The following is a 26,595-nucleotide window of genomic DNA, read 5'->3' on the forward strand; positions in this document are numbered from 1 at the left end:
GGTACTAGCCGCCTGAAAGGGTGCCGAAAAGGTGGAGCTACACACTACTTCCGTTGATTGGTCAAAAGAATAATTTCCGCCGTGTGCAGTCACCTCGGCTAGAGTGAAGAGAGTCTCGTGTTTTGGCGAAACATGTGAGCGCGGCACTGTTTAATGTGTGGTGTTTTTCCTCGTCATTAAATTAATCAGTGGGCTACACTGTGTCCCACTGCTACGATGTCTCGTTGCTGCCACAGCCAGCGCTGTTCACTCACTGTCTCTGTCGGCTTGCACCGAGCCGTCTCTGTGCATTTACCGTTATCATAATACGCTCACAACACGGGGGGAATAAATTAAGAAGCGGCTGGTTTGACCAAGCAAAAACGAGAGACCGCTGGCTTGAACACAGTTATTCCACAGCCCGATAGTTTGACCCATATTCTGACGCCGGCTATCGCAGTCCAGCCTAAACCCCTCTCTGCCTTTTTCTTTATATGTCCATGCCTAAACCCCGCCCTACCAGTAAGGGTAGGGTCGGCGGTGGAAACACCACAGAGATTCTTAAAAGCGAGCTAGCCCGCTCTGAGCCGCTCCGACCCGACCCGCTCTACTCGGTGGAAACGAGGCAATAGAGTCAATGACTGAGCAACAGAAAAAAAACTAAATGTGTGTGTGTGTGTGTGTGTGTGTGTGTGTGTGTGTGTGTGTGTGTGTGTGTGTGTGTGTGTGTGTGTGTGTGTGTGTGTGTGTGTGTGTGTGTGTGTGTGTGTGTGTGTGTGCGCCTGCCTGCCAGCCTTGCTGCCTGCGTGCGTGCGTGGTGAGTGACAGTGTATGTATTGTTTTCTACCAGGCATGTTGGAAACAAGACTGGCACCATCTTAGGGCCGTGGAGATTGTGCGTCACAGACTTTGTCCTAAACTGCCCCTTCCGTGACACACTCGCTCTAGCACAAACACAGCAGTCAAACCCAGTTTCCTTATCGAAACGTTCCATTCACTTCCCTGTAAACATCCTGTGAGGCTAGCAGGTGCACGCACAATTCCTACCTCCTGTCTACTACAATCTGCCTCAAAGGGAGTCCCCATTACTCCAAAAAACACAAACACACACACACGCACACACACACACACCTATGCTCCTGTACCCGGCCCTCATGTTATGTGTTGTCTGTACTGTAGGCTCTCAGGAATCGGACAGCTCCCAGACTGCTAAAAAGGACATGCTGGCAGCACTAAGGGCCAGGCAGGACGCTCTGGAGGAAACACTTAAAAAGAGACTAGAGGAACTCAAGAGCATCTGCATCAGAGAGGCGGTATGAGAAAGAAAAAAACAAAGACAGATGGCAAATGCTTTGAAAACTGAAATGTTTCTTTTTTCTTACTAGATATTTTTCCTTGTACCCTTTTGGTCTTTCATAGGAGCTGACGGGAAAGCTTCCAAAGGAGTATCCCCTTGATCCGGGAGAGGAGCCACCGACTGTGAGACGAAAGATCGGTACCGCCTACAAACTGGACGAGCAGAAAATTCTTCCTAAGGGAGAGGTAAAGCCCCAACTCAATGTTCTCCTCAGTAGCACTTTATCACACTCGCCACTCTCCCCATTCTCCTAACAATACAGGAAGTCATTCAGCTGGTCAGCGTTTGATACAAATACATAATACCACAAGTACCTGTGCCAGGCACTGCGCTGCAGTAATTGGAATATGTTGACTGCTGTGCGATTTAGTTAAGAGTGTATCTCCTTTTGACCCAGCTGTAATATCAATGGTCCACTTATAAAATAAGAATAGGCTGTAATTGTGCTTAACAGTTCTTACATTTATACAGTGCAATTATTGCTGAGGAATAACTTCATTGAAAACCAAATACTTAATACAAACATAATGGTTGGGATGATGATTGACATAATGAGAGGGTAACTCATCCCATACTCATTTGTTGAGTAAGCAAAGCCAACTGAGAGCACTGGAGAGCCACAGTCTGAGACGTCTTGAAAAAGTAGTTTTTTCTGCATTTTTGTGCCACGGGTAGATTTTCCAGAGTTGCAGAACTTCTAAAAATAGTCCAGCAGCATTCTCGCCACAGGAAGTGGTGATAGTAGGACTGTGTGTGTGTGTGTGTGTGTGTGTGTGCCTGTGTGTGCCTGTGTGTGTTTCACTGAGGTTGTATGCTTTGAAAATAATCCAGTGACACAATATCACAAAAACGGCCTCACAAGAAGAACAATATTTCTTACTTTACTCTGAACACCTACGATTCATACACACTCAGAAACAGAAGCCGCTCCGGCAGTAGTAGTGTGAAGAGACTGTTAGAGAGAGAGAAGGATTCTTTAGAACTGAGGTAGTCCAGTAAATCGACCAATTAAATACCTCATTGCTCTGTCTCTCTGGAGGCAAGTGAATTCATGTGTGTGATCTCACATGTATGAGTGCACACACGACATACACGCTGCTGTGAACAGTGTGCGTGTCACAGGATGATTGCCCTGAGTTTATTTCCTTTTCTATAATCGTATTCACACATTTTTAAACTTTCTACTATACTATGTTATTCAACAATATACTACACCCGTATATTGCTGTTTGCAGATACATTTGCAGCATGACGGAGTATATTTTACTTGGTTCACCCTATAGTCTTTGCTCCACAAATCTCCGGAGAAGTGTAGCGGAGGAGAGGAGAGATTGATGTAAAGCTGTTATTATTGGGGGACAGAGTGTCTCAATAAAAGAGTATATGCAGTGGTGAGAAAATGCAGAGCTGCAGCACAGATAAATGATTTCCGCAGCATGTTTTCTCTGGCAAGGCTGTGTGTGTGTGTGTGTGTGTGTGTGTGTGTGTGTGTGTGTGTGTGTGTGTGTGTGTGTGTGTGTGTGTGTGTGTGTGTATGTGTGTGTGTGTGTGTGTGTGTGTGTTGCATGGGAGAGTTACCGTCCGAATATGTGTCTATAAACTAAGCCCTGTTATGTTTGGATCGTGCTTAGATTTCTGTTGCTTAAATGGAGTGTTTCCTGTGTCTTTTATGATTGTGTTGCTTAGAGTTTACACTCATGTGTGTCTTTGTGTGTGTGTGTGTGTGTGTGTGTGTGTGTGTGTGTGTGTGCTTATCCCAGGAGGAGGAACTGGAGCGTTTGGAGCGGGAGTTTGCCATTCAGTCCCAGATTACAGAGGCGGCCAGGCGTCTTGCCAGTGATCCTCACGTCAACAGTAAAAAGCTGAAGAAACAGAGGAAGACTTCTTATCTGAACGCACTGAAGAAGCTCCAGGAAATTGAAAACTCTATCAATGAGCACCGGGTCCGCTCTGGCAAGAAGCCTACGCAGAGGGCGTCGCTTATCATAGAGGGTACCCAATATAGTCCTATTCACTGCAGGAAATTTGAATTGTTTTCATATCTTCTGATGTTTCTTTGCTGTTAACAAATTGTTTCGCTACATCAGAGACTTTTAAACATGAGGCTTTTAAGGTTTCTTTTTTTGTAATTTAACCATTTGTAATCTCTGTCTTGTCCTACAGAAGCTAATATTGGTTCTGAAGACAGTTCATTGTCTGACGCGCTGGTCTTGGATGATGGTGAGTCTCTATCCCTCACACGGATCCACAAGATTATAGGCATAACTCGCTGCTATTGTGTCTCATGATAATGATAAATGCTCAGACTGCCCTGACTTAAATCCAACCATTACTTTATTTCAGATGATCCTCAAGTCACAGGTACCCCGACCTTCTCTCCAGTAGCATCTCCTCACAAGGGCCTCCCTCCTCGACCGCCATCCCACAGTCGCCCCCCGCCGCCACAGTCCCTCGACGGCCTGCGACACCTGCACTACTCACGCTCTGACTACGATAAATCACCCATCAAACCCAAGATGTGGAGTGAATCGTCACTGGATGAGCCCTATGAAAAAGTCAAAAAACGCTCCTCACACCCCAGGTACGAGGGGAGTTTATCTTAACATGTGGCCTTTTAGAATAAGGCCACTTTATATTAATGTATACGTGTTAGGCTCTGCAGTATGATGTTGTTCGAATCTTAAACAACCCCCCAAGTGCATTTAAGTATTGTTTAGTAAATATGTAAGGCTTTATTTATTTTTTAAACAAACAGTTACCAAGTGCTTCACATGCACAAAAAGTAGGGAAAGAAGAGATACAGATGGAGAACAAAATATTGTCAAAAAAAGGGCAGTAAATTACAATTACACACTTGTGTCAGAACCAGAGACGGCAGTCTTATATGAATGCCTCATATGTGGGTTGGCCTCATGTTCAGTGACGCGCATCGTTAATACGTTGCCCATGACAAATGAGTATATACGTAATAGAATTTGGTATTAATTATGCCTTGCTTCTTTGACAAGTCACAGGCGTTTCCCAAGCTCTGGCAGTGCAGATGCCGGTGGTAGTAACTCTCTGCAGAGCAGCCCCATCAGGAGCCTTCCTAACTGGAACTCTCAGTCCAGCATGCCGTCCACACCAGACATGAGGACCAGGGCCCCACACTACGTACATTCCACTAGGTCAGGAACCTATCTCATTCTGTCTCTCTTGACTACTTTTCCGTCTTCTAAATTAAGAATAAGAATACAAAAAGTATTTTACTTGTATGAATATACAGGTAGGCCTATACAGTTTATAGTGTCCTATATTTTCAAGTTCACAATCCCATTAATGATGTAGGTCCGTTTCAGCTCAATGTGATTCTGCGTCTTACAGGTCAGTGGACATCAGTCCCACACGTCTGCACAGTCTCGCTCAGCACTTTAGGAACCGCAGCTCCAGCCTTGAGTCCCAGGGCAAACTGTTGGCGTCCGACCCAGAGGCTCACCCACACACCCTGGGCACACTGGGCAGCCCAGACTTCTTCCTGGGCCCAGTCCGCGGCACCAACGGCTCCGACCCACTGGACGACTGCTCCTCCTGCACCAGCCAAAGCAGCTCAGAGCATTACTACCCTGGTGGCCCCGCCGGCAGCAACCCCAACTACTCTACTCTGGGAGAGGACTCGCCATCTAAAGCCAGGCAGAGGCAAAGGCAGAGGCACAGGTAAAGGCAGGGCAGATACAGGGAGACTGAAGAGAGGGTCCCTTCAAAAGAAAATCTTTGTCCTTGCAATGTTTATTACATGCGCAAGGACCCCCTCTGGAGTATGGTGTCTTGAGAGGGGATATTCTAAAAAGACAAATTTCAATGTAGCCTTTTGTTACTTGACCCATCACGCAACTTAACTTAACTTAACTTAACTATATAAACAGCAATGAGCAGTTCTGTAGTTCTGCACTGAGAATGATGTATTGTGTTGTCCTTTTGTGTTTTCCCCTTTAGGTCTGCCGGTCACTTGGGTTCCTCTAACTCAGGCTCCATGCCAAACCTGGCGGCTAAGAACGGCTCTGGCGGAGGTTCGGGCGGAGGCGGCGGGACGGGAGGAGGGCACCATGGCGTCTACCTCCACAGTCAGAGCCAGCCCTCCTCCCAGTACCGCATCAAGGAGTACCCGCTGTACGTGGAGGGCAGCCCCAACCCCGTGGTGGTGCGCAGCCTGGAGAGCGACCAGGAAGGCCACTACAGCGTGAAGGCCCAGTTCAAGACCTCCAGCTCCTACACGGCCGGGGGGCTGTACAAGGAGGCCTGGGGCGGGGAGGAGGGAGGGGAGGGCAGCGGCAGACTCACGCCGTCGCGCTCTCAGATCGTACGGACTCCGTCGTTGGGGAGAGAGGGTGGAGGAGGGGGAGGAGGAGGGGGGAGGGCAGCAGTGTCTGAAGAGCTGCGCTGCTGGTACCAGAGGTCCTCAGGGAGCGTGAAGGAGAGGACTCACTCGCATTCGGGATCCACTTCCTCCGACACGGGCTCGCAGCAAGGCACTCTGGGCCACGGTCGAGGGAGCAGAGTAGGGACGCTCGCCAAGGGCTCACCAGGTGGGTCTTCTTCTTCATTTAATCACCTTAAACACAGTCTCATGCGTAAATACTGCAGGTCTTGGACCGTCCTAAATTAGTTGACCAATATTATATTCATTTGGAGGCTCTAATAAATGTCAAGCTCAGATAATACTGCCCCCATGTGAGGCCCTTATCTCACAACCTTCAGATAATCAGAATGACGAGCTGCTTGCTGCACTGATTGAGAAGCTGTATCCCATTACAGAGACCGCATCCTTGGAAGGACGCGGTCTATGAAGGCCATAGCCTGTGAAGGCCGATTCCAAGGCCAACGAGCGTTGTTAAACGAGACGGTCTCCGCAGGTCTCCGTTTCGCTCTGTTTCGCTCTGTTTACGAGCATTTCCGGTTTGCGTAACAAGCCGTTACCTTGCGTGACGACTCGCCGCTCCTGTGCTGCCTAGCAACCCTGATTGCTGCCAACGGAAACAGCCTTGTCAACGGAGGAAAAAAGAAAAATAAGTTGCCTACCAGAAGAAGAAAAAAAAAGTACAAGAAAAAAGAAAGGAAGATAAAAGTTGAGGAAGATGGAGCAACACGTTGCTGTTTTGTTATTTTTTATTTTATTTTATGCCATCTCTGAAAAAAACGCAATGAATCTTGGGATATGTTGGGCCGCGAAGCATACATCTGATGCAGCCTTCAAAACCGTGAAACGAAGGCTGCATTTCTCGGCCGCATATGAGGAGCCTTGCAAGGAGCCTTGCAAATGGAACAACCATTGCGCGCCACTATGGCGCAATCGGTCTTCAAATGCAGCCTTCGTAGACCGCAACCCCTGTATTGAGATTCACCCAGAGAGTGAGAGACTATGGGTGAATCTCAATACAGGGGTTGCAGTTTCACGGTTTTGAAGGCTGCATCAGATGTATCCTTCGCGGCCCAACATATCCCAAGATTCATTGCGTTTTTTTCAGAGATGGCATTAAATAAAATAAAAAATAACAAAACAGCAACGTGTTTCTCCATCTTCTTAACTTTTATTTTCCTTTCTTTTTTTCTTGTACTTTTTTTTCTTTTCGTCTGGTAGGCAACTTATTTTTCTTTTTTCCTCCGTTGACAAGGCTGTTTCCGTTGGCAGCAATCAGGGTTGCTAGGCAGCACAGGAGCGGCGAGTCGTCACGCAAGGTAACGGCTTGTTACGCAAACCGGAAATGCGCGTAAACAGAGCGAAACGGAGACCTGCGGAGACCGTCTCATTTAACAACGCTTGTTGGCCTTGGAATCGGCCTTCACAGGCTATAGCCTTCATAGACAGCGAGACTGCGTCCTTCCAAGGATGCGGTCTCTTTAATGGGATACAGCTAACGACCTCATGTTGGAGGTTTGTAATAAGGCTGGGGTCTTAGGTTCAAATTGAAAAGCACATTGCCCCGTGTGAGGCTCGAACTCACGACCTTCAGATTATGAGACTGACGCGCTGCCTACTGCGCCAACGAGGCCTGTGGTACATGTTATGGTCCGCCCTTTCACATGTCACATGACCCCTAGGTCAACTTGCCTGCGACAGGTCATATTCCCCTCGCTCCATATTTGAAGCTGCATAGTTCAAATTCCTTTGCCCCTCACTTCCCTGTAGCCTATGTTATGTTGTTTTGCTCTGCGTGTGTAGCTATGTGTCTCTGTATGTGTGCATTAATTTTTGGTGTCTCATGCTGCATCATTTAGCATGAACTGACTGTGTGTTTTGCCCGTAGCTGCATCCCCTCACAGCCAGAGGAGTATGACGCCCTCCAGCGAACACGCAACCACATCAACACCCCCCTGTAGCCCACAGCACATACTCAACTGGCAGAGCGGGTAAGAGAGATGCCAACACACACACACACACACACACTCATCAGACCGGGCTGACAAGGTGTTCGAAGCTGGATATGAAATTTAGTTAACTGAGGCCAAACTACATTTTGGCTGCTCACCTTCTTTTTCTCAAATCTTTATCCAAACCTCTCTCTTAACAATCTGCACACGCTTTGACGGTCTTTTATCTGTGTCAGCAGATATTGTTGTTTCACTGGTGAACTAATCCAAAAGAATGATTTTTATGTGACTTCTATTTTCAAACCTTTTTCATACTGGTGATCAAAATGATGTCACAGCTCTTGACTTCTCATTCTATTTCTGTTTATGTTTCACTTACGCTCACAAAACTTTGTTTCTCCACCCTTTAACATCTTTTTTTATCCTGCCATCTCTCACTCATGAATCCCTTTTTCACTATGGAAAATTTAACCTAATATTTGTCTACTCTCTCTTGTTTCTCTCTCTGTCTATACTAACCCTCCTTTCGTTGTGTGTGTGTGTGTGTGTGTGTCCCCTCTCCTGGTTTAGAGGCACAGCAGACAGCTCTCCTACTGAGGACGTCTGTCAGTCTCCCCCTCAGCCCAGCTCTGATGCATAGAGGTACTGTCTGTGGTCTAAGCCTACAGTGTACTGTTGGGAAAACACAGCAGCAGCATTACATAGAGAAAATTACCCTGAAGCGGGAAAATATGATAAAAACAGCAGTGCCAATTCAACTCACAAGACTTTTATTCATAGAACACTGGAGGTATCATGCACTCACGCGTACATGTTTACTAGACAGTGACAATGGTGACTGGCACAATTTCTTGCTGTTTGATGGTGGGGGGGTATCTGTGTTGTGTACTCTTTTTCTGGCTGTATTTATATATCTGATCTCTGCATGTGCTCTGCTCTGTTGTCTGACGCTGACACACTGTGGCTAATTCCTTACTGGATTTACTAATAGAAATACCATGTGCTGTGTGAGAACATTCTTTGAAAAACAAGCATCCTCAGGAGCTAATAAACACTTGATGTAGACGGTATTGTTTGGAATGTTAAATTAACCTTTTGAAGTAAAAGGTGTGTGAGGTCTTATCCTGGTCTGTGTCTTCTTCCTCCACAGGTCTTTCAGTGACAGCTGTTTTCCCAGCAGCCCCCTGTGTTCAGAGCTGGCAGATGTGCAGTGGTACGGACGTGACAAAGCCAAACCTGGAACCCTGGTCTGAGACCTTCCAATAGGGACCCAGAAAATAGTCTCATTGCTCCTTCTCCAACTGCCTCTCTGCACTTGCCCCTTACCACTACCCACATCGACAACCAACGACCTCATCCTTAAGGCCGTACTTAAAAACACCTGCGCTGACTGGACCGGCGGATTGGACAATGAGCCTCCCTAAATCCCGCCCCCTTCATCCGTGTCACCACCTCTTTATAAAAACGCCCCTCTATCACAGCTCAGCTGGACAGGGACACACACTCACTTGGCTCTGATGAGGGCCGATTTCAAAAGGACAGACTGAGAAAGTGCCACCTCAGCTGTTGAACTGTTGCCCTTACAGCACCACAGAGCTGTAGTTCTTTCCCACACAAGCAATGGGGTCGGGCGGAAGGAGCGATGGGGAGCGAGAGAGAGAGCACAGAGAAATATCACACACACAACTCTTAACTCAACAGCACCGAAATCGCCCCCTACACGTTTTGTCTCACATCTCATTTTTGGTCCCCCCCCTGACCTCACTAACACCAGTGCACTGCCACCCAATCAGAGGATACCTGCTGGATTTGAGCCACCAGTTTAAACTCCCATATTTCCAGGCCCAAATGAACTTTTGGATTTCATTGTTCCCATCAATATTGTCTGACTTTTCAGAAAAATCTAGAATAAAATAACATTAAGATGACAAATGCAATTCTCTCAAACTCTCAGTTTAACCCACACAACCAAAGACAACTACTGGATTGACTGGTCACACCACCCTGGGCTGGTGCTTCTGGAGAAAGGTCACTGCAACAGTTTGAGAGTGAAGTCACGGTGACAATATCAGACTGGTTCATACCAGACTCCATCTGGTATATTGAGGAGGACAACAGCAATAAAAAACATTGTAACAAGTATATGAACTGGTTTGAATCTACAGAGTGGATTGAAGCGGGCATGATTTTTCCATGATCTTTGCCTGGTGATGCTTGGAGTTCAAGATAAGCAGTGCATCATTTGGAGTTGTGGTTATTGGGTTTGGCATTAATCTATGCTTATTTCATCATCCATGTTTATTTAATGTCTTTGGTCTTGACAATATTTCTTTGTCCGACAGTTTGTTCGGCCACATGGTGCATTGTTATCAGTACTAAGTCTGAGTGTGTGCGGTGGGGGCGGGTTCAAAACAAGACATTCTGATTCCACCTTTGCATTACTTGTGTTGATATTGTCAGTGACAAATCTCTACAGTGGATCATGTGTATCGCCAATGTCTCTCCTTCTCCTCTGGTCTTGGCTCTATTCTGGTTCTCACCAGAGTATCCCTTGTGTAGCACTGTGTTTTCTCATCTTTGGGTCCATCACTTCAGCATGACAGGAGCATCCCTGACTGAATACAGACAGGCTGAATTCAATGCCGGCTAGAACACACACACATACACACCGACAGTCACAACAACACCTCGTGTTATCGGCACGCATGACTGCAAGTTTATCAGTGCCGAACATGTTGGCGCTTTACATTTATACAGTCATTCAGCACTAAAATAGCCACTCCTTTTCAAGCTACTCCCTGTTAAAGAACTCCCTGTGATTTGGCATCGGGTGTGTACGCCCTGTTTGTTTGTTTTTGTATACAGACATCAATAAATTTGAGGTTGACAGTATTTTGATACGGTCACCGTCATAGCCAGAACTAAAACTAATTCATCTTTAACCCTCTTTAAAAGGAGAGAGAATTATTTTTTTTTTAAGTTTTGTTTAATTTTTGCACAAAATCTGAAAAATCTGATGTTTATTTTCTTTTTAGACATATTCTACATCTCAATGATAGAGAGAACTGGATGTATTTAGTCAGTCTTAAAGCACCATTATGTTTGGATAAATGGTGTAACATGCCATATGGCATGGAAAGAAAAGAATGGAACATATCTTACCCTGTCCCTTTGTGGTGTTCCTTTAACAACAGTTGTATAATCTGCCACTTTTAAGAAGGTTTAGCCCACTCCCTGCACGGTCGGTTCCCCTGAGAGTTGTCCACCCCATGCCCGGTCAAATTTGATCAGTCTTTAGCCGGAATAGGCATCAGCACCTATTAGAGTACAAGTTTGATCCTGCGTTGCTCAACTCTTAAGAACACAATCCGATGCATGCCCTGCATATCCATTGACAAAGCAAAAACCCCAAAGATATTCCAATATTCACCATTCAACTTCTATTGTAACATTAAATCGTCTTGCTCCATAGTGTTTCCTCGCCCCAATAAAGTCCCATTTTGACCTTGTGGTAATCTCTGACCTGTCAGCCCGATGTGAAGAAGTGTAACGTTCCCCTCCCTCTGTTTCTCCAAACATACCATATTGTTTAAGTGCTCCATAGAAACGTATGAAGTTTTTATAGTACTCCAAGAGAAATGAACTAACTCTTTTATCCTTTCTGTACAGAAGGGCACTGTAAGCTTTTGTGGGGTTTTAACATGCAAAGTCATTGTTTTAACAATGTTCCATTTTATATGAACCAGTATTGTTTTGTTTTTTTTGTTCTGACATTGTAACAACCCGTTCAGGTGCTACGAAAAGACCAGTTACTGCTTTGTCACGTAGGACCTAGACATCTCTTTGTTGTTATCGATAGATTCAATACCAGATGTGCAAAATGAAGCTTATTTTAAAAATACAGTTTAATTGTAGAAACACTTCCCCTACCAGACAATAGAGCATGTAACTCAATTTTTATCAGTTCTGTTCAACTGTAACAATACATTAAAAGGTGTTGTAGAAAAAAATGTGGAATTGATAAAAAACAAAACTAAAACAATTAAATTCCACAGTTAATTTATTCTTTTTTCTATTAAAAATTTGTATAGTAACTTTACATTTTTCAAAACTGTGTTGTTGGAAATTGATGATTTTCAAGATTGAGAAGCCGTGGTGGTTCTTCAGAGTAAGAAAAATAAATTATTGATGAATGTTCTCAAGATTATGACTTTTGTCTGATTTGTTTTCCTCTCTCTCTCTCTCTCTCTCTCTCTCTCTCTCTCTCTCTCTCTCTCTCTCTCTCTCTCTCCATTTAAAAAAAAGCAAAAACATGACGTTATTTTGTCATTCACTCCTCCCCGGCCTAGGTGGTTCAGCTAAAATCCTTCCAAGCTATTCTGCTGAAAGCTTTGACTTATCCGAGGGAATCCCCCCCGATGTAGCCACCATGTCCGCTCCTCTGGACACACTCACTCTCTTGTCATCACATACAGTCAGCCTCAGTCACTTCCCTCTTCCACTCTTCTCTCCCAGAGAAGGAGAAAGAGGATTTCCTGTGGATGTAGATTGAAAAGGAAGACGCACTCTAAAGACAAAATCTAGGCTATTACTCATTACCCAACGGCACAAGATTATTATTTTAGTTTTTCTTACACTTCTTGCATGCAACTTTGTTGTCGGCTTCTAACTCAGACCACACTGAAGAATCTCTCTTTGCTATAAATGCAACATGGAACCATTGAAGTATATTAGCATGTGATATTGTGTATATATATATATATATATATATATATATATATATATATATATATATATATATATACTGTATATACTGTATATATATATATATTTACAACTTGACGTGGGCTCAAGCTACAGTACACAGACTATGAACACACACAGCAGATCTGATACCTTACCACATAGAATAGGGATCTCTAAGAATTGTCGGTTTCTTTGGGGACACCCAAACTCGCCATCCTTCTTTCTTTTATTCTCCCTCTGTGTCTGTTTACTAATGAATCCCATGTTACTCTCTGTACTCGGTGGGTTCCCATAGCAGCTCTCCCAACCAGGCAACAGCTGGTAGCTGTTAGCAAGACATGCCGTGAGAAACTAGCTGTGATTTTTTCACTCGCAGTGTGTGTTTTTGTGTGTGTTTTTGTGTGTGTGTGTGTGTGTGTGTGTTTTTGTGTGTGTGTGTGTGTGTGTGTGTGTGTGTGTGTGTGTGTGTGTGTGTGTGTGTGTGTGTGTGTGTGTGTGTGTGTGTGTGTGTGTGTGTGTGTGTGTGCTCTAGCTATAGAAGAGGTGTATGACCTTGCTTCGTTTTCTTAATGAAATCCTCCATCATTTAAATACTCAAAAACACCACACCCTTCACTGTGTCTTTGCTCTATGTACTCTTGGACACATGTTTTTGTGAAGACCAGTTTTAAGCCATTAAAGTGAGGACTTTTTTTGCAACATTATCGCTATTACTACCTGTCAAGTAATTTAAGGGACTAGACTTTAGGTGACTGTTTAACATACATAGTAAAAGAGAATTGAAGCAATCAAGTAAAACAGAAAATGTAGGCCTAGTTACACTCAGTGATCATTAGATTAAAACATGTAATTGACAATCTACAGATCATACCGTTTATTTCTCACATAACAAGACACTTCCTCGTTGAAGACTAGAATAGAGTGAGATGAGAACAGAAATTGAGAAAGTGTGGTCCAAACATTGGTTCTAAATTCATTACAGTTTTGTGTCCGGTCATCTTTTTTCAATATATGTCACTTCCATGACCAGCTCCTAGCCTTTGGTATGCAGTCTACCAGACAATTCTTACAGATTCTATTTGTTGACATGTTTGACATATTTTGGAAAACATTTCACCAGATTTGATTTGGATTTGATATGTTGAGCAAATTGAACAACATGTTAAATCACTGACAATGATGCCCTCTAGTGGACAACAGAGGAGCATCTGTGAAAAATTAAAAACACTGGAGATTTTAAATTTGTTGTTACAGTTTAGATAACAGTTAAAAAAATTAAGGTTTTACAAAATCCCCAAGGAGACGTGATAGTGAGTCATCGGTCAGTTGGCATGATTTAATTTCACAATATCTAAAACTATTTAATCAACGAAGATTTCACAAAGTGTTCATACCAACCAAACAGACTCTGATCAACAACAGTAACTGAGTTTAAAGAAAGGCTCCGTGAGCGGGAGTGTGTCTTTTGAAGAACTTTTGAGTTTCACAAACTGAATTCCCCTTGCTCCAGCAGAGGCCCGTTGCTTTCATCTTGATCCTGCACAAAATAATCCAGAATTAAATCCAACAATGATTATCCATGAATGTTGTACGTTTTACATTTGTTATCTCTGATTTATTTCAAGAGCACCCTAACACAAAACATTAAATCATCTTTCCATTTCAGTAAATCAGCATATAGATCCACCTGACAATTCAGTTAAATCAGTCTGAATGATAAAGTTTAATTATTATAAATGATTAGGTTATTCTTTATATCCTTTCCTAGCATATTTACCTGTGAGAGGCGGCTGTAGGTCTTATTATGGGGAGGACTGTAGCGACGGAGACCTCTCCAGGACAGGAAAAGGACGTAGAGTGACGTCAGAAAACACTGCACAGCAAATGCTATGGAGCTCCCCTTTGCAACATGCGAACCAGCTCGCTAGTGAGGAGAAGTCAATGAGGAGCAAATGAGAGGACAGTTTACTCAGAGCTCAGAAATACATTCACTAATAGAGCTTTTCATTATAGTTAGAACTGTGTCGTTATGTCAAGTAAAGTCATTTTTTCACAGATACCAGTTGGCTTGTGCTGAGTGCAGCAGGTTGTGTAGACGCCAGGCTGTTGGCCAGGAGAGCAGAGAAACCAAATAGTAGACTGAAGATGTTCAGACCAATCAGTGAGATTATCTGTTTGTGATGAAGGCAAAATTAAGAATGGGAGCCGATGACATAAGCAAGAAAAACTGTCATTAATTCACAGTATTTACCTTTAATTTAGTGGCTTTTCTCTGAACCTCCATTGCCAGACACCCAGCAGCCATATACTGAAACAACACAAACAGTCATCATAGTCCAGTAATGGAATCTCTCTTTGTCTAAAACAATTTTGCTTTGAGTGTAAATCATCAAGCAGATGATGTGGACTCACACATAGGCTTGACCACACCGGTGTTGTCATTGAGACCGAGCAGTTGTAGCCCACACATGCATGGGTGATTGTGGTTAGTATGCATCCTAGGGCGCAGAGGAGTTGCACTACCTGAAGGGGAAACAGGTGGTTCAAAGTAGACAGTTTAAAAGCTCAAGAAAAAGAAAAAAAGGTCAATTAATAAATGGTTTGGACAAAAACTAAAGAAAAGTAGCATCTCACCCCACTGACTAAAAGTCTGGTGTTAACTACAGTCCCAAACCAACGATGGATCCTAGCATTGACTAGCTCCCCGGGTTGGTTTGGGTCAGCGGGGGGCGTTGAGGGTGTATCCTTAAAGAACACATGGTACAGCCCCTCCTGAAACATGTTCTGCGTCATCTGTTGGGGGAGACAAAAGTTAACTCAGACAAGCACACACATATACACACACACACACACACACACACACACACACACTCACACGTCACACACACACACACCTTTGATTCCGTTTGTCACACTTTGTTACAGTGCATATGGCCACTTACCTTCTACAAAATGTTGTACAGCCTTTACTCATGTATCCCTCATGTGAGCAAATAAAGGTAATCTAACTGAAATAGGAAACATTTAAACAGATTTTTTTTTCTGACTGTTATTCCTCAGTGTAGAACAGCAGATTCCAGAGGGTTAAAGTTCACTGGAGTCGGATGATAGTGTATGGTTAAGGTCCACTGTTGAGTAAGTGATTCAGGGAGATCATTGGTCATGACTAAACAGCTTATCAGTTTGTAGGCAGGCAGTGCATACCGTATTAGCATCAAAGCATTGGTTTCATTTTGATCTAGATTACCTTACTTTGTCCTCCTCTCTCATTTCTTTCTTACTCTGTAGCATCAGAGTGGTGTCACTATCGAGACAAGTAAAACAAAATAGTTTACCTCATTCCCGACTGTAACCTCTCCTCCTTGAATGGTGTGTTCTTAATGTTCTTACAGTAAACCTGATCAGTGTTAATCACATTGTGCAATTTCTCATTCAAATAAAGTCCAAGAACTATAATAATAAAAACACAAATTAAGTGTACAAAAAAGAAAACTTTATTTCTTAAGCCCGTTTTAACTAAGTCATAAAACGAGTAAAAACATTGGCCATTACAAGACTAACAGAAAAATGACAGTGTTAAGACATCATAAAACAGATTGAAAAAATGGACAACAAAGATTAATCAGATTATTCTAGCCAGGGCTCCTTGGACACATCTACATTTCTAAATTAATTTCATTGGGGGACAAAACATTTTTTCGTGGCATCCAGCATTTTATACGATGACACAATTCCTTCAGAGTAGCAATAATGCAAGTTCAAGAGTAGACAATATTGTCCAAAGAGACGTTTACTTTTATTTGTGCAATTAGTTGCTAAGAATGACACATAGACACAGCATAGGCAGACGACAAAGGGCACACACAACAGCACTCTGAGGACCAGATAGACACACATTCGGAGGATCTATAAAAGCATGGGGGCATAATGTCAGACCCATTCTGTTTTTCCTGGCAGTGTTTCCGTGTCATCATCATCCTCCTCTGTCCTGCCATTGTACAGGCCGGCCAAGCTGCTGAAACCTTCTCCCCAGTGGGACAGGCTCTGAAAGTCCTGATCTGAGTCACAGTCAGAGGAGTCGATGGAACTGAGCGAACCTGCATCTGAGCCAACACCTTCATGGTCAAACACCAGCAGAGAGTCGTAAGGTGGAGCTGTGGGGTCGCTGTCTGCTGCATGAAGGTTCTATACAGGGGAAACAGTGGAAACCTATTACTGTGGTAACCATACAATAATATATTGCACTGATACATGCTGTAGATATTAGCAGCCTTAAAGCTATAGTGCCTAACTTTTTCATATAAATGAATGTCGGTTAGATCAAGCCATTGCCAAATAAGTTGATTAAGCCTATCAGCTCCACAAAACTCTCTCTGTATTTCTCAGTATGGCAGCATTAACAAACTGGTGTCAGTTTCAGTTGTTGATTCTAGTGCTAAGGAAAAACCTGGACGTAGGCCTAAAAATACCAAAGTTGTATTGTTAACATATATTAGGTGTAATATACAAAATGTATTGACTCACATCCTCTAAGTATTTGCCAATCTCCTCATTTTCTTTGAGTTGTAGGCCGTAGCAGGGGCGGCTTTGGGCAGTAGGAAACACGTCAGTGCAGAGGACTTCAGGACGGTTATCCAGCCCTCTGTGAAGATGTCTCAGGTCATACTCCTAAAGAAGAAGGAAACAGAGCATCTAATACCCCACTGAAAAAAAAACATAAAACTGAAATATAGAGCAGCCTCAAGAGCCACAGCATGTCTCGTCTGTTTCCCTGCCTCTCAGTTTGCCAAACCTGCCTTCTTCTCTGATATTGTTAGCTTTCGGCCTGAAAGTAGACCTAGTAGATGTGTTTTACCCTTTTGCTGGATTTCCCTTTGAGTCAATTGTCTGAGCCTAAAGGCAAAACTGTTACAGTGTGAGTGATTCCTATAGGCCCCTGTGACCTTTACTTACCATGTTCTTTTTGTCTATTATACAAAAGTGTTCTTTTCCCTTAGGTCACATCAGGTTAAATTGTCGCAGGGCAACATTATTTTTGTTCAATGAACAAAGAAAGTGAGACCATTAGTTCCATTCCATCACTTTTAGACCTGATACAATATTACTATCATCCATCTGACAAAGCATATATCTTCGAATAAGAACTGCATTAAACCCCTTCTGCTCCTATACCTTGTCCTCTTCACCTCCTCCCTCCTCATCGTAACAGACCACGGTGTCTCTCGGTACGTCTTCCAGAAGAGGGACGCCCTTGTACGACCTCCGTCTCCTTCTCAGCAACAGCAGCAGCAGCAGGAGCAGCACTGTGCTCAAGAGGAAAGAAAAAAAATTCTGAATACCACAAGTAAGCCAAAACAAAATGCAGGACTTAAGGGTGCATAAAGAGAGACCTGCCACTACATACACATAAGGACAAAAATTGCTCCTAGAACTGTGGTTGCGAGAGAAGGATAGTCCACACTAGGTGCAGCGCGCGCGATGAAGCAGGTAGTGACAGCCCCTCGACATTGGCACACTTCTACTTCCAGTATGCTGTCTTGGTAAAGCAATCCAACATCATAGACACGCATCAGCACATAATAGTCCCCCGGTGACAACTCTCGTCTGGGGGCCAGGGCTGCTGTGTTGCCTGCAAAGGGAGGAAAGATGCAGAATTAAATCACTATTATATTTTCAGGTGATTAAAATGTTTCAACTTTGTTATAACATAATTGTTGTGCTGTTATCTAAATAACACCTTCTACATTTTGTCACTTACTTGTGGAATTGGTGCTAACAGTCCAGTTGATCCTGTGCTCCCCTTGAAGCTCCACAGTGAAAGGTCCAGAATGACCCGGTCCGTCAAGGTCCACTACATCAAGCATCGCAGGAAATGGATCGATATTACATAGACTGGCTTTCCTCTGCTTGATCACAGGGCAATGGTCATTCACATCCAATAAACTCACAACCAGAGTACCGGTCCCTGTTGCTGGGATAGTATCTAGAAGGGGAAAAAAATAAATGGACCAGGTGAGGTTATTAATTTGTCAGGCATAAAGATTTGTGAATGTGAAAGATGTCTGTGACAGCGTTGTTTGTTTTTAACTTACCATTGTCGTAAGCCAAAACTAGGACTGTGTATGTGCTGTCTTTGACATAGCGGGATTCCCTGTCCATGTTGCTTTTGACTTTGACCGACCCCGTGTCTTTATCGACACTCAGCCACCATGCAGTGTCATTGTATAGTTCATATCTGACAGCAAAAAAGAGACAACCTTGCTCATATAACTAAAACATAATAGTGTACGCATATAAACACACTACATACATACCGTGGACACATGTAATTTACTATACATACAGCTATTATTACCTAACGCTCTGTCTCCTGGCTGTGTCCGGGTCCTTAGCCCTGGCTTCTGCCACAGATCTGCCCATACTCACATCTTCTGAGAGGCTTACGTGGATCTCTGCTGGACTGAACACTGGAGGCTCATTCTTGTCCACGACAGTTACGGTTACAGTAGCTGTGGAGGTGGACACAGGTCCAGAAAACTGTGCCTCATTGGTCACCACCACCAGCAGAGTGAAGACAGGAACGCTCTCAAAATCCAGTCCCTAGGAAGTGATGGAGAGCACAGAGATAGGATGTTAAAGAAAAACATCAGAAACTTATAAAAAAAATAAAAAATAAAAAATAAATAAAACTGTTTGAGTTACCAAACCTTGGCTGTTTTGAGGATCCCCTCCATTTTCTCTGAGCCTGTGGTGATGTTGAAGTCTCCCCCCTCGTTGCTTTTGATTATTGAGTATTTGGTGTTGGCATTCGAAGATCCTAACTCGTCCTTGTCGGTAACTTTTAGTCTTGCTACCTCTACTCCAACCTCATTCTCGGGGACTGACGTGGATAGCTGTGACAAAGCAACAACAAAAACATCTAGAATAAATGCAGTCAAGGATTGAATGTATTCAGTCGACAATATGAAGTATTTTAACTCACAGATATGACGGTGAATTCGGGAGCATTATCGTTAATGTCAGTAACACTGATGATAACAGTGCAGGTGGTGGTCAGCCCATCCCCCTCCATATCAGCAGCTTCAATGATCAGCCTGTACTCTGGGTGAGTCTAACACAGGGAAAGGCAGCTGCAATTGAAATGAGGAATGAGAAAGTATTGAAGAAGAGAAGAGTGATGTTCTCAGTGCATTACCTCTCTGTCCAGTCCTTCTGTCATCAAACGTATCATTCCACTAACAGGGTTTATGGCAAACATGTCCTCTTGGGGAAAATGAGGCATCTGGGCCTTTATCCTATATCTGATTATAGCATTGTATGTCTGTGGGTCATCTTTATCCACTGCTGTTACCTTTATGACGGAGTCATCTGTCAAAGAAAACCATTGATTGATTGGTTGGTTGATTGATTGATTGATTGATTGATTGATTGATTGATTGATTGATTGATTGAAATGTTTATTTTGAACATGTAAAAGGAAACAGAAATTGTCATACAGAAAGTAATGCTATCACACTAAATAGAACGCATAAGGAGATACATTAATGAGAAATACTTGATGATTGGGATTACATGTTTGAAAATTAGTGGGAAGAAGTTCAAACTACAATACAACAACACTTACCATTTGGACATGAAATTCACATTTTAAGAACTACATTTTTCTGAATATCTTCCACTTACCAATGTCAGCGCTTTCGCTTACACTGCCATGGAAAGGATTCTGAGTGAATTGTGGAGAATTGTCATTCTGGTCCATGACGTTGATAATGAGCTCCATGGGCTCCTCAGCCTGGATGTGATCAATCATTGCATGGGCCCACAGCTGTAACACACAAAACAAATATGCGGTAGGCTACTAGTAACAGCAATTGTGCATAAAGATAAAGACATAGTCATGTCAGTACAAAGTGAAATGTTCACTGTCTGTTTTACTTTAACTCACTGTGTATTTGGCTTTCTTCTCCCTGTCCAGTGGCTGAGTCACATACAGCACACCAGATCTCCGGTCAACAGTAAAGAGACCCTCGGGTGGCTGGTCAGCCCCCATTCCTGTGATCTTGTAGCTTATCGCCACCTTTTCCTCTTGGCTTGACTTGAGCTGAAGCACAATAACACCAATATTTCAGTCATGGCAGCTTTAGTCGGAGCAATAGATGCAGTGAAAATGCATTTGAAACAATAGGCTTCTATTTGCCTCATTTTACTGCAGTTACCTTCACTATAAACTTGGGATATAGACCCCTTTCATTTTCTGGAAAGTTAATAGCTGGAATGACCCACTCCCTCTTGACCCGTTTGTTCAAACTGCCGGAGACGTGAAACTCAATGGGGAGGAGCTGCTGAAGGCCCACCATGTCAGAGGTGTTCTGTTTGAAAAAGGACTTGCCATGTCATGTCAGACATACAATTGCAACAACTTATCAATAAGCCAAGTTTAAGATTACAAAATTACCTTCAAGTTTGCTTCTAGATTTTTGCTTCTGGGGGTTTCATTTTTCAAGCAGTTTATTCTGTTGAAGCATCGCTGAATATCTGCAGCAGCCAGAAAGGCCAAACACTGAGGAACAAAAGCATTATAGGAAAACATTCACGCATCATATTTGAGTTAAATGATGATTATGCTTTATTTGCTTTATTTATATTCATATCAGAGAAGACAGAACAAAGATCAAACATACAGTATATCTAGTAAAAAACAAAGACTAAATTTGACAGTTTGCAGTTTCCTGACCATAAAAGTAATTTACACGTGGTACTGGGTGAGTCACCACAAAACCTGGAAAGTAAATATGAAAATTACTTTACTACTCCAACTTGTAACACTCACCTGGGTTTGACACAAGACAAAGAGAAGCCTCAGAGTTCTGCCGTTCCACATCTTTAATTTGCCTCAGAAACCGGTCAGGTCTTTCCTCCACCGTCACTGAACTGGATCTGCTGCTTTTTCCCCAATGCTAGACTTCCAAGTTTGTGGCATTTACAAACACTCCTTATTGAGAAAATGTTCACCTTCAGGGATCCTGCGTTAATGTTTCATCATCCAAGCTCAGTAGAATCCCTTGTTGTTCCTCTAAGTGCCCATTGCTACAATAAGCGTGTGTTTACTGTGCTTTAACTTCCTCTAATGATTTTGATTAGTTGTGTGATTTTATCAGTGAAAGCTCTGCGAAAAACAAAGAGACTATAGAGGTGACCTCAGGCACTGTCGGCATGCAGGCATCTGTTTATAGTGTAGCTCCCACCTAACACCTTTCAAAAATTGTGATTTCTGTTAAATTTATTTTTAATCTAATAAATTCTAATTGAGAACATTGCTAAATACATGCAGTATACTTAAAGCCTGCATTCAAATTAACACTCCTTTAGATTTAGTTTGGGGAATAATATGACCGTTAGGGTTTAACTCTCTCTGAGGAAAGCACGTGTATGTTTACAAAACAACTGAGGATCAGATTGCCTCCCATGACACTCTTTATTTTGAAAACTCAGTTTCCCACACAGCTTTGGACATCAAACACTCTACATTTTGCTAAATGTAAGTTGGTCTTTGTATTTCATTCCTTTCACTGTTTAAACCAAATGTATCGGGATTTTAAACAAGCAAAACAAAATAATCTAAATTTCAAAGTTTTAAAATGAAGCGACTGCGTGTCTTACATCAAGTGCAATTCATTTAAATACATTTAACAATGACATTGAAGACAGTACATTTACATAAAAAAAAGTTAATTCACAGCTTAAACACAGGCAAAGTAAACAGACAAAAATGCAGATGGATTGTCTAAAGCAAACTGTGCAATGAAAGGGAAAAAAGTGAGGGTCACCCTTATTATGTAGCCTATATTTACTCCAAACATTTCCACTTTGACTCAACTGATGTATTAGGGATGGGCGTGAGGAATCGAGTACTCGAGTACTCCTCGTTTCAAATGAACTCGATTGGTGGATGAGGAAAATCGATTTTTTTTTCTTTTTTTTGTGTCTGTAGCCTGTAGGTTGGCCCTATTTTAAAATGTTATACATGTGTAAAAAACGGCACAAAACGAATAAAATATAGTTTAACAAAATTAAATATTTTGATCCAAGTTAAATAAACTAAGCGTTGTGTCAAACAGCAACCGCAAATAACTGCCACCTCCGTGCAGCGCAGCCAGTGTGTGGTCTCCACAGCACCGCGGAGCTGAACGCAGTGCTGGAAAACTTGGAAACTTATTATATATGATATGCTGCCCTTCTTATTTTAAATGGTGTCTATTTTGATTGTTAGCCAACTACAGCCCATGCTTTTTTTTCTCTCCACCGCAGACCTACTCGATCGGTTTGAATTGTGGCCCGCTTATTTAATTACTTTCAGTTAGGAAAATGTGTTTTAAACTTGTGGAAAATAAATCCTTACAATCATATGGTAACTGTGACTGTTTGACAAGAAGCATTAAGCGCAGGTTATTGGCTTTATTGCGATGCACCGTTATTCTGCAGACAGATGCGCTGCGTTCTAAAAATAGAAAAAAGTTTAACGAGGAATCGATTGATCCTCGAGGAATGCAAGCGATCACCCGAGTCGCAGAAACAGTACTCGTGCCCATCCCTATGATGTATATAACATGTCCCTCATGATTAGAGTGAGCAGCCAAAACCTTTTGACCGGATAGATGCTGCCATTATGAATATGCAACATATGTTTAGTCTATGGAAAGCCATTGGTTTTTAAAAAGGGATTGCACTAAAAACTTTCCTTCGGTTTTAAAAATACTTATACAATCGATTTATGTAACAGGATGTCATTTTCTACCAAAAATACTCAGAAAATGACATCCTGGAGAAAAGGTTGGATGTTGTCTAGAAAGAACTGAACATTGGATATTTTTAATATTATTTTTTAAATCTCTGTCTAGCATTGTAAGAAACCTTCTGTTAGCTGTGGTGAGGTCTGGCCAGGTCAGAGTTCAGATACACCACAGTAGCTGTGATATCGTCCCTGTACATTCGTGCCAGGTCCTCTGGCAAAGTGAGCATGGAGGCCAGTCTCTCCTGGCAGAGTTCTCCATACTCCCCGGTGCCCAGAGCATGTCTGATGAGGTGTGTGGCAGCGTTGGTGTCTAAAGCAGGGGAGGCACGGTCCCGACGCTTCAGCAAGAGCTCGTGCATTTCACCCAATTTCAGCTGCCTCTCAGATGATGAAACTGGAGCCTGGGAAAAAGAAAAGGACAGTAAGAAAACCATTTCAAACGATACGTTTACAGGATTAAAACCCAAGAAAATCCTGAGTGATTTGTTTAAAAATGGTTTGCTCTGAAATCAGAAGAAAAACAACACCAGTTTCACTGCACAAACCTGTAGGTGAATCCCACTCAGGTGCTCTCCGACGAGTCGTACGGCCTCCTCGCTCCCCAGCTCATCCCACAGGCCGTCGCTGCCGATGATGAGGAAGCGATCCTGAGGTCGCAGCTTGTGATAGGTCATCTCGGGTGCCACATCCAGATACGGCGGAGTCAGGTAGTTAGCTAGAGTGTAATGGTACAGGTTGAGAGAGTCCAAGTCCACTCCAGAGTCTAAATTGGCCAAGATGCTCTGCTGCAACTCACGGCTCCACTTGAATCTTACGTCACCAAACGCACGCAGGGGCATGAGAACCTAACGGAGAGAGGAAAAGCTTAGGACCAAGGGAACATATCTTTTCTAACTCTTGCAGTCACCTCATTTAACAGGGCCTGCTTGTGTAATGCAATGAAAAACTCTCACCCCTAGCAGTCTGTCATCTGTGACCACTGTGTCTCTCTCTGAGGGCGGGTGCTGGGCCCTGATCCGCTCCATCTCAGCCTGGTTCTGTGCGTTGTGGTCTCGCGACAGGGGCAAAGCGCTCCATGAGCCGTCGCCCTCCTGCACACCCAATACTACTCTACAGTCTCCGGCATTCGCCACGTGGATCCCCTCGATGCCAACATGGGCCACGCAAGCAGTGCAACCGGCAAACGCAACCTGGACAGATAATGATACCAGTGTGTCAAGTTTGTGTGACCTTGAGTAATCAAGCAGCAAAGAAAAAACATGTATATATTATTACCTGGATGGCTGTGCTTTTCATCAGGTCGTTGGAAAGAGGTACTTGAGCCTCCAAGGAGATGTCAGCATCCAGCCGTTTGAAAGCCCTTTCCAGAGCCTCAGGTGGACTAAAAGAAAAGGGAGGTGTTATAAAGATTCAAAAGGCAAACCGTTCACACACACAGGTATATATGTCTACAAGGTAGATATATATATATATATATATATATGTGTTTATGGAAATAAAGGCTTCCGTACCTCATGCCTTCGTCATGTTCCTCGCTGTCCAGTAGTTCTTGCCAGAAGACTCTGAGGTGCTCGATGTAGAGTGAAGCCGATTCACGATAGTTAAAGTCTGCATGGTGTTTGTGCCACTGCAGGATGGGAGGAACGGGTCTGCCGTGCTCCATGCACCTCTCCAGCTCCTCCAGGCTCTGCTTCGACATCATTGCGACCGCAACGTAGTACAGCAGCCGCTCACTGACAGCCTGTGCACACGCCCAGCCCCCGTGGCCATCGAACACTCCAAAGAGCATGCCCTTTGACTGGAGAAGGATAGAAAGAATGGAATGAAACTTTACAAAAAGGGGGACGAAAGCTAAGGAGATGGATGTGCAGTCAGAGAGGAAAGGAAGCATACCTGCAAGCAGGTGGCAGCACTGCGACGGTCCTCATTAGGTGTGTTAGCTGCCAGCTGGTTGCTGTCAAACTTTCTCACAGCATTGAGTCCTCTGCCATCAAACTCTGGCACACTGGCAGTCTGAGACAGAGATGCAAAGGGTTACTCATTAGTGCAAAGTTATTCTACATGTAATACTGATAGATCTGATTTAAATAGAAATCTTTTCTCGACCTAAGGAAAATTATTGCCTACCGTGTTTTTTTTTTATTTCATTTTCATTTACTCATCCTTAGAGAGGCACTATGATATCCGTTACCTGTTCATAGGATCGCAGAATACTGTTGATTTGGACCTGGTTAAGCTGAAAATCCAAATTCTGACGAGTGCAGAGGTGTCGCCTAATTTGAGGCAATGTTCCTGACTCCTCACCCCTGACACACAACTGGTCCGACTTGGAGGTACACCAAGATGAGAAGTGACAGTGGTACACTGGACGAGGCTGAAAAGAGAATGAAGACAACATTAGAGTGTGATGTACCGTAAGCAAAACTGACTATAGATATATAATAATTTGACAGGAAGTCAATCAGGACTCAAACCTGGAGTTGGGCAGTAGACGACAGTGTGTAACTTGTCGCTCTTTGAAGGATGCTGGCACACAAACGTCCAGACATCTCTAATAATCCGACGCTGTTGGTAGGGTGTAGTGCAATTTATTTACCCTGAAGTCTATGTAAAAGGAAAGAGTAAATGAATATGCGTATAGTGATACCAGCTAAATTCTTGAGAAGACACTTGACTGTCAGGGAGCGAACATAGACAGTTAGCAAGCGCCATGTTCAGTGAGTTAGCCGGAAAGCTGCTATAACGTTAAACCAATGCCATGCAGCATCTGACTCGTTAATGCGTTTCCAATTAGCTAATGCGCTAGCAGCTAGGTACGTTGACAACCAAAAAAAAACTAAAAGTTAGCTTGCTAGCTTCCTAGCTTTTCTTACGTTTAAGATGTTAGTCATACCAAAACATAACCTTAAACAAAACGTTGGGCCGTAGACTGATGTGGACAGTGCAAATGTCAAGTGTTATGGAATAAACAATTATTAAATTACATACGTACAAACCATAGATAGTAAATAAAAGGTACAAACTTAATCCTGATTGAATCAATGTCGTCCGATGAACACAGCGTCGCCACCCACTATCTCGCCACGCACAAGACAGAACGTACGACGTCTGACGTGAACATTTGACGCACTGTTGTAGTTCTCACTGTTCGTATCGCATTTACTTGTAGTCTAATTGCAAAGGGTATACTGTGTCTATGGCAACGCCAGGTGCCGACGTTCCACCGTTATCACTAAAGATTCCCGTCCTTAGGGCGGAACAAAAGGCTACGCTAGAGCTTACATTAGCTAACGTTAATGTTAACTAATGACCAGAACCGCTATTGGTGAGAGTTCAGTCGCACCCGTGGAGAAAGTTGACCTTAGTTCGAAGAAAA

General features: G+C 43.2%; 4 protein-coding genes across 10 annotated transcripts in view; 1 reads left to right on the forward strand and 3 right to left on the reverse strand.

Moving 5' to 3' along the window:
* frmd4a (FERM domain containing 4A) overlaps nucleotides 1–11,848 on the forward strand; it is a 65,957-nt gene extending 54,109 nt beyond the window's left edge. For 2 of the 5 annotated variants that reach the window (XM_080028608.1, XM_080028612.1), the window contains 10 exons: nucleotides 1,159–1,292; nucleotides 1,399–1,521; nucleotides 3,097–3,328; nucleotides 3,500–3,556; nucleotides 3,680–3,917; nucleotides 4,345–4,503; nucleotides 4,700–5,029; nucleotides 5,309–5,898; nucleotides 7,618–7,720; nucleotides 8,832–11,848. In XM_080028608.1, coding sequence (XP_079884734.1) covers nucleotides 1,159–1,292; nucleotides 1,399–1,521; nucleotides 3,097–3,328; nucleotides 3,500–3,556; nucleotides 3,680–3,917; nucleotides 4,345–4,503; nucleotides 4,700–5,029; nucleotides 5,309–5,898; nucleotides 7,618–7,720; nucleotides 8,832–8,934 — 2,069 coding nt within the window. In that variant the 3' untranslated portion in view covers nucleotides 8,935–11,848. Of the gene's footprint in view, nucleotides 1–1,158; nucleotides 1,293–1,398; nucleotides 1,522–3,096; nucleotides 3,329–3,499; nucleotides 3,557–3,679; nucleotides 3,918–4,344; nucleotides 4,504–4,699; nucleotides 5,030–5,308; nucleotides 5,899–7,617; nucleotides 7,721–8,251; nucleotides 8,324–8,831 lie in introns of all 5 variants that reach the window. The other 3 variants (XM_080028610.1, XM_080028609.1, XM_080028611.1) reach the window with 3 other exon arrangements.
* A 2,062-nt stretch (nucleotides 11,849–13,910) lies between these two features.
* On the reverse strand, nucleotides 13,911–15,220 carry tmem253 (transmembrane protein 253; the record flags this gene model as incomplete). Its single annotated transcript, XM_080027667.1, has 6 exons — nucleotides 13,911–13,964; nucleotides 14,205–14,351; nucleotides 14,488–14,598; nucleotides 14,679–14,735; nucleotides 14,840–14,950; nucleotides 15,062–15,220. The coding sequence occupies 6 exons, from the start codon at nucleotides 15,218–15,220 to the stop codon at nucleotides 13,911–13,913; spliced, it is 639 nt and encodes a 212-aa protein (XP_079883793.1).
* A 1,137-nt stretch (nucleotides 15,221–16,357) lies between these two features.
* Nucleotides 16,358–21,308, reverse strand: LOC307250549 (B-cadherin; the record flags this gene model as incomplete). Its single annotated transcript, XM_080027668.1, has 15 exons — nucleotides 16,358–16,612; nucleotides 16,952–17,095; nucleotides 17,600–17,730; nucleotides 17,832–18,056; nucleotides 18,186–18,410; nucleotides 18,520–18,662; nucleotides 18,783–19,027; nucleotides 19,135–19,320; nucleotides 19,410–19,538; nucleotides 19,623–19,795; nucleotides 20,111–20,252; nucleotides 20,373–20,528; nucleotides 20,644–20,796; nucleotides 20,883–20,987; nucleotides 21,258–21,308. 15 exons carry the CDS (start codon nucleotides 21,306–21,308, stop codon nucleotides 16,358–16,360), a joined length of 2,463 nt encoding a protein of 820 aa, XP_079883794.1.
* A 586-nt stretch (nucleotides 21,309–21,894) lies between these two features.
* Nucleotides 21,895–26,305, reverse strand: pdp2 (putative pyruvate dehydrogenase phosphatase isoenzyme 2). 3 transcript variants are annotated; one of them, XM_080028386.1, is made up of 9 exons: nucleotides 26,243–26,305; nucleotides 25,694–25,823; nucleotides 25,411–25,593; nucleotides 25,113–25,232; nucleotides 24,731–25,017; nucleotides 24,495–24,600; nucleotides 24,173–24,409; nucleotides 23,765–24,064; nucleotides 21,895–23,620 (listed from the first exon to the last, which is right to left on the reverse strand). In XM_080028386.1, exons 2-9 carry the CDS (start codon nucleotides 25,766–25,768, stop codon nucleotides 23,345–23,347), a joined length of 1,584 nt encoding a protein of 527 aa, XP_079884512.1. In that variant the 5' UTR covers nucleotides 25,769–25,823; nucleotides 26,243–26,305; the 3' UTR covers nucleotides 21,895–23,344. The 3 variants fall into 3 exon arrangements, with proteins under 3 accessions (XP_079884512.1, XP_079884514.1, XP_079884513.1); XM_080028388.1 differs by having other exon boundaries at nucleotides 25,694–25,784; nucleotides 26,243–26,280; XM_080028387.1 differs by having other exon boundaries at nucleotides 25,694–26,279.
* Nucleotides 26,306–26,595: the final 290 nt, after the last annotated feature.

Source organism: Ammodytes marinus (genome assembly GCF_949987685.1).
Source record: "Ammodytes marinus genome assembly, chromosome: 5".
In the NCBI taxonomy this organism is placed as follows: Eukaryota; Metazoa; Chordata; class Actinopteri; order Uranoscopiformes; family Ammodytidae; genus Ammodytes; species Ammodytes marinus.

Excerpts from the sequence above, each read along its gene's own strand:
- pdp2 (XM_080028386.1), bottom strand. The coding sequence starts at position 25,768 with ATGTCTGGACGTTTGTGTGCCAGCATCCTTCAAAGAGCGACAAGTTAC. Across the intron at positions 25,018-25,112 it reads GTGCTGCCACCTGCTTGCAG|TCAAAGGGCATGCTCTTTGG; the intron begins GTATGCTTCCTT and ends ATCCTTCTCCAG. Across the intron at positions 24,065-24,172 it reads CAGATGACAGACTGCTAGGG|GTTCTCATGCCCCTGCGTGC; the intron begins GTGAGAGTTTTT and ends TCTCTCCGTTAG.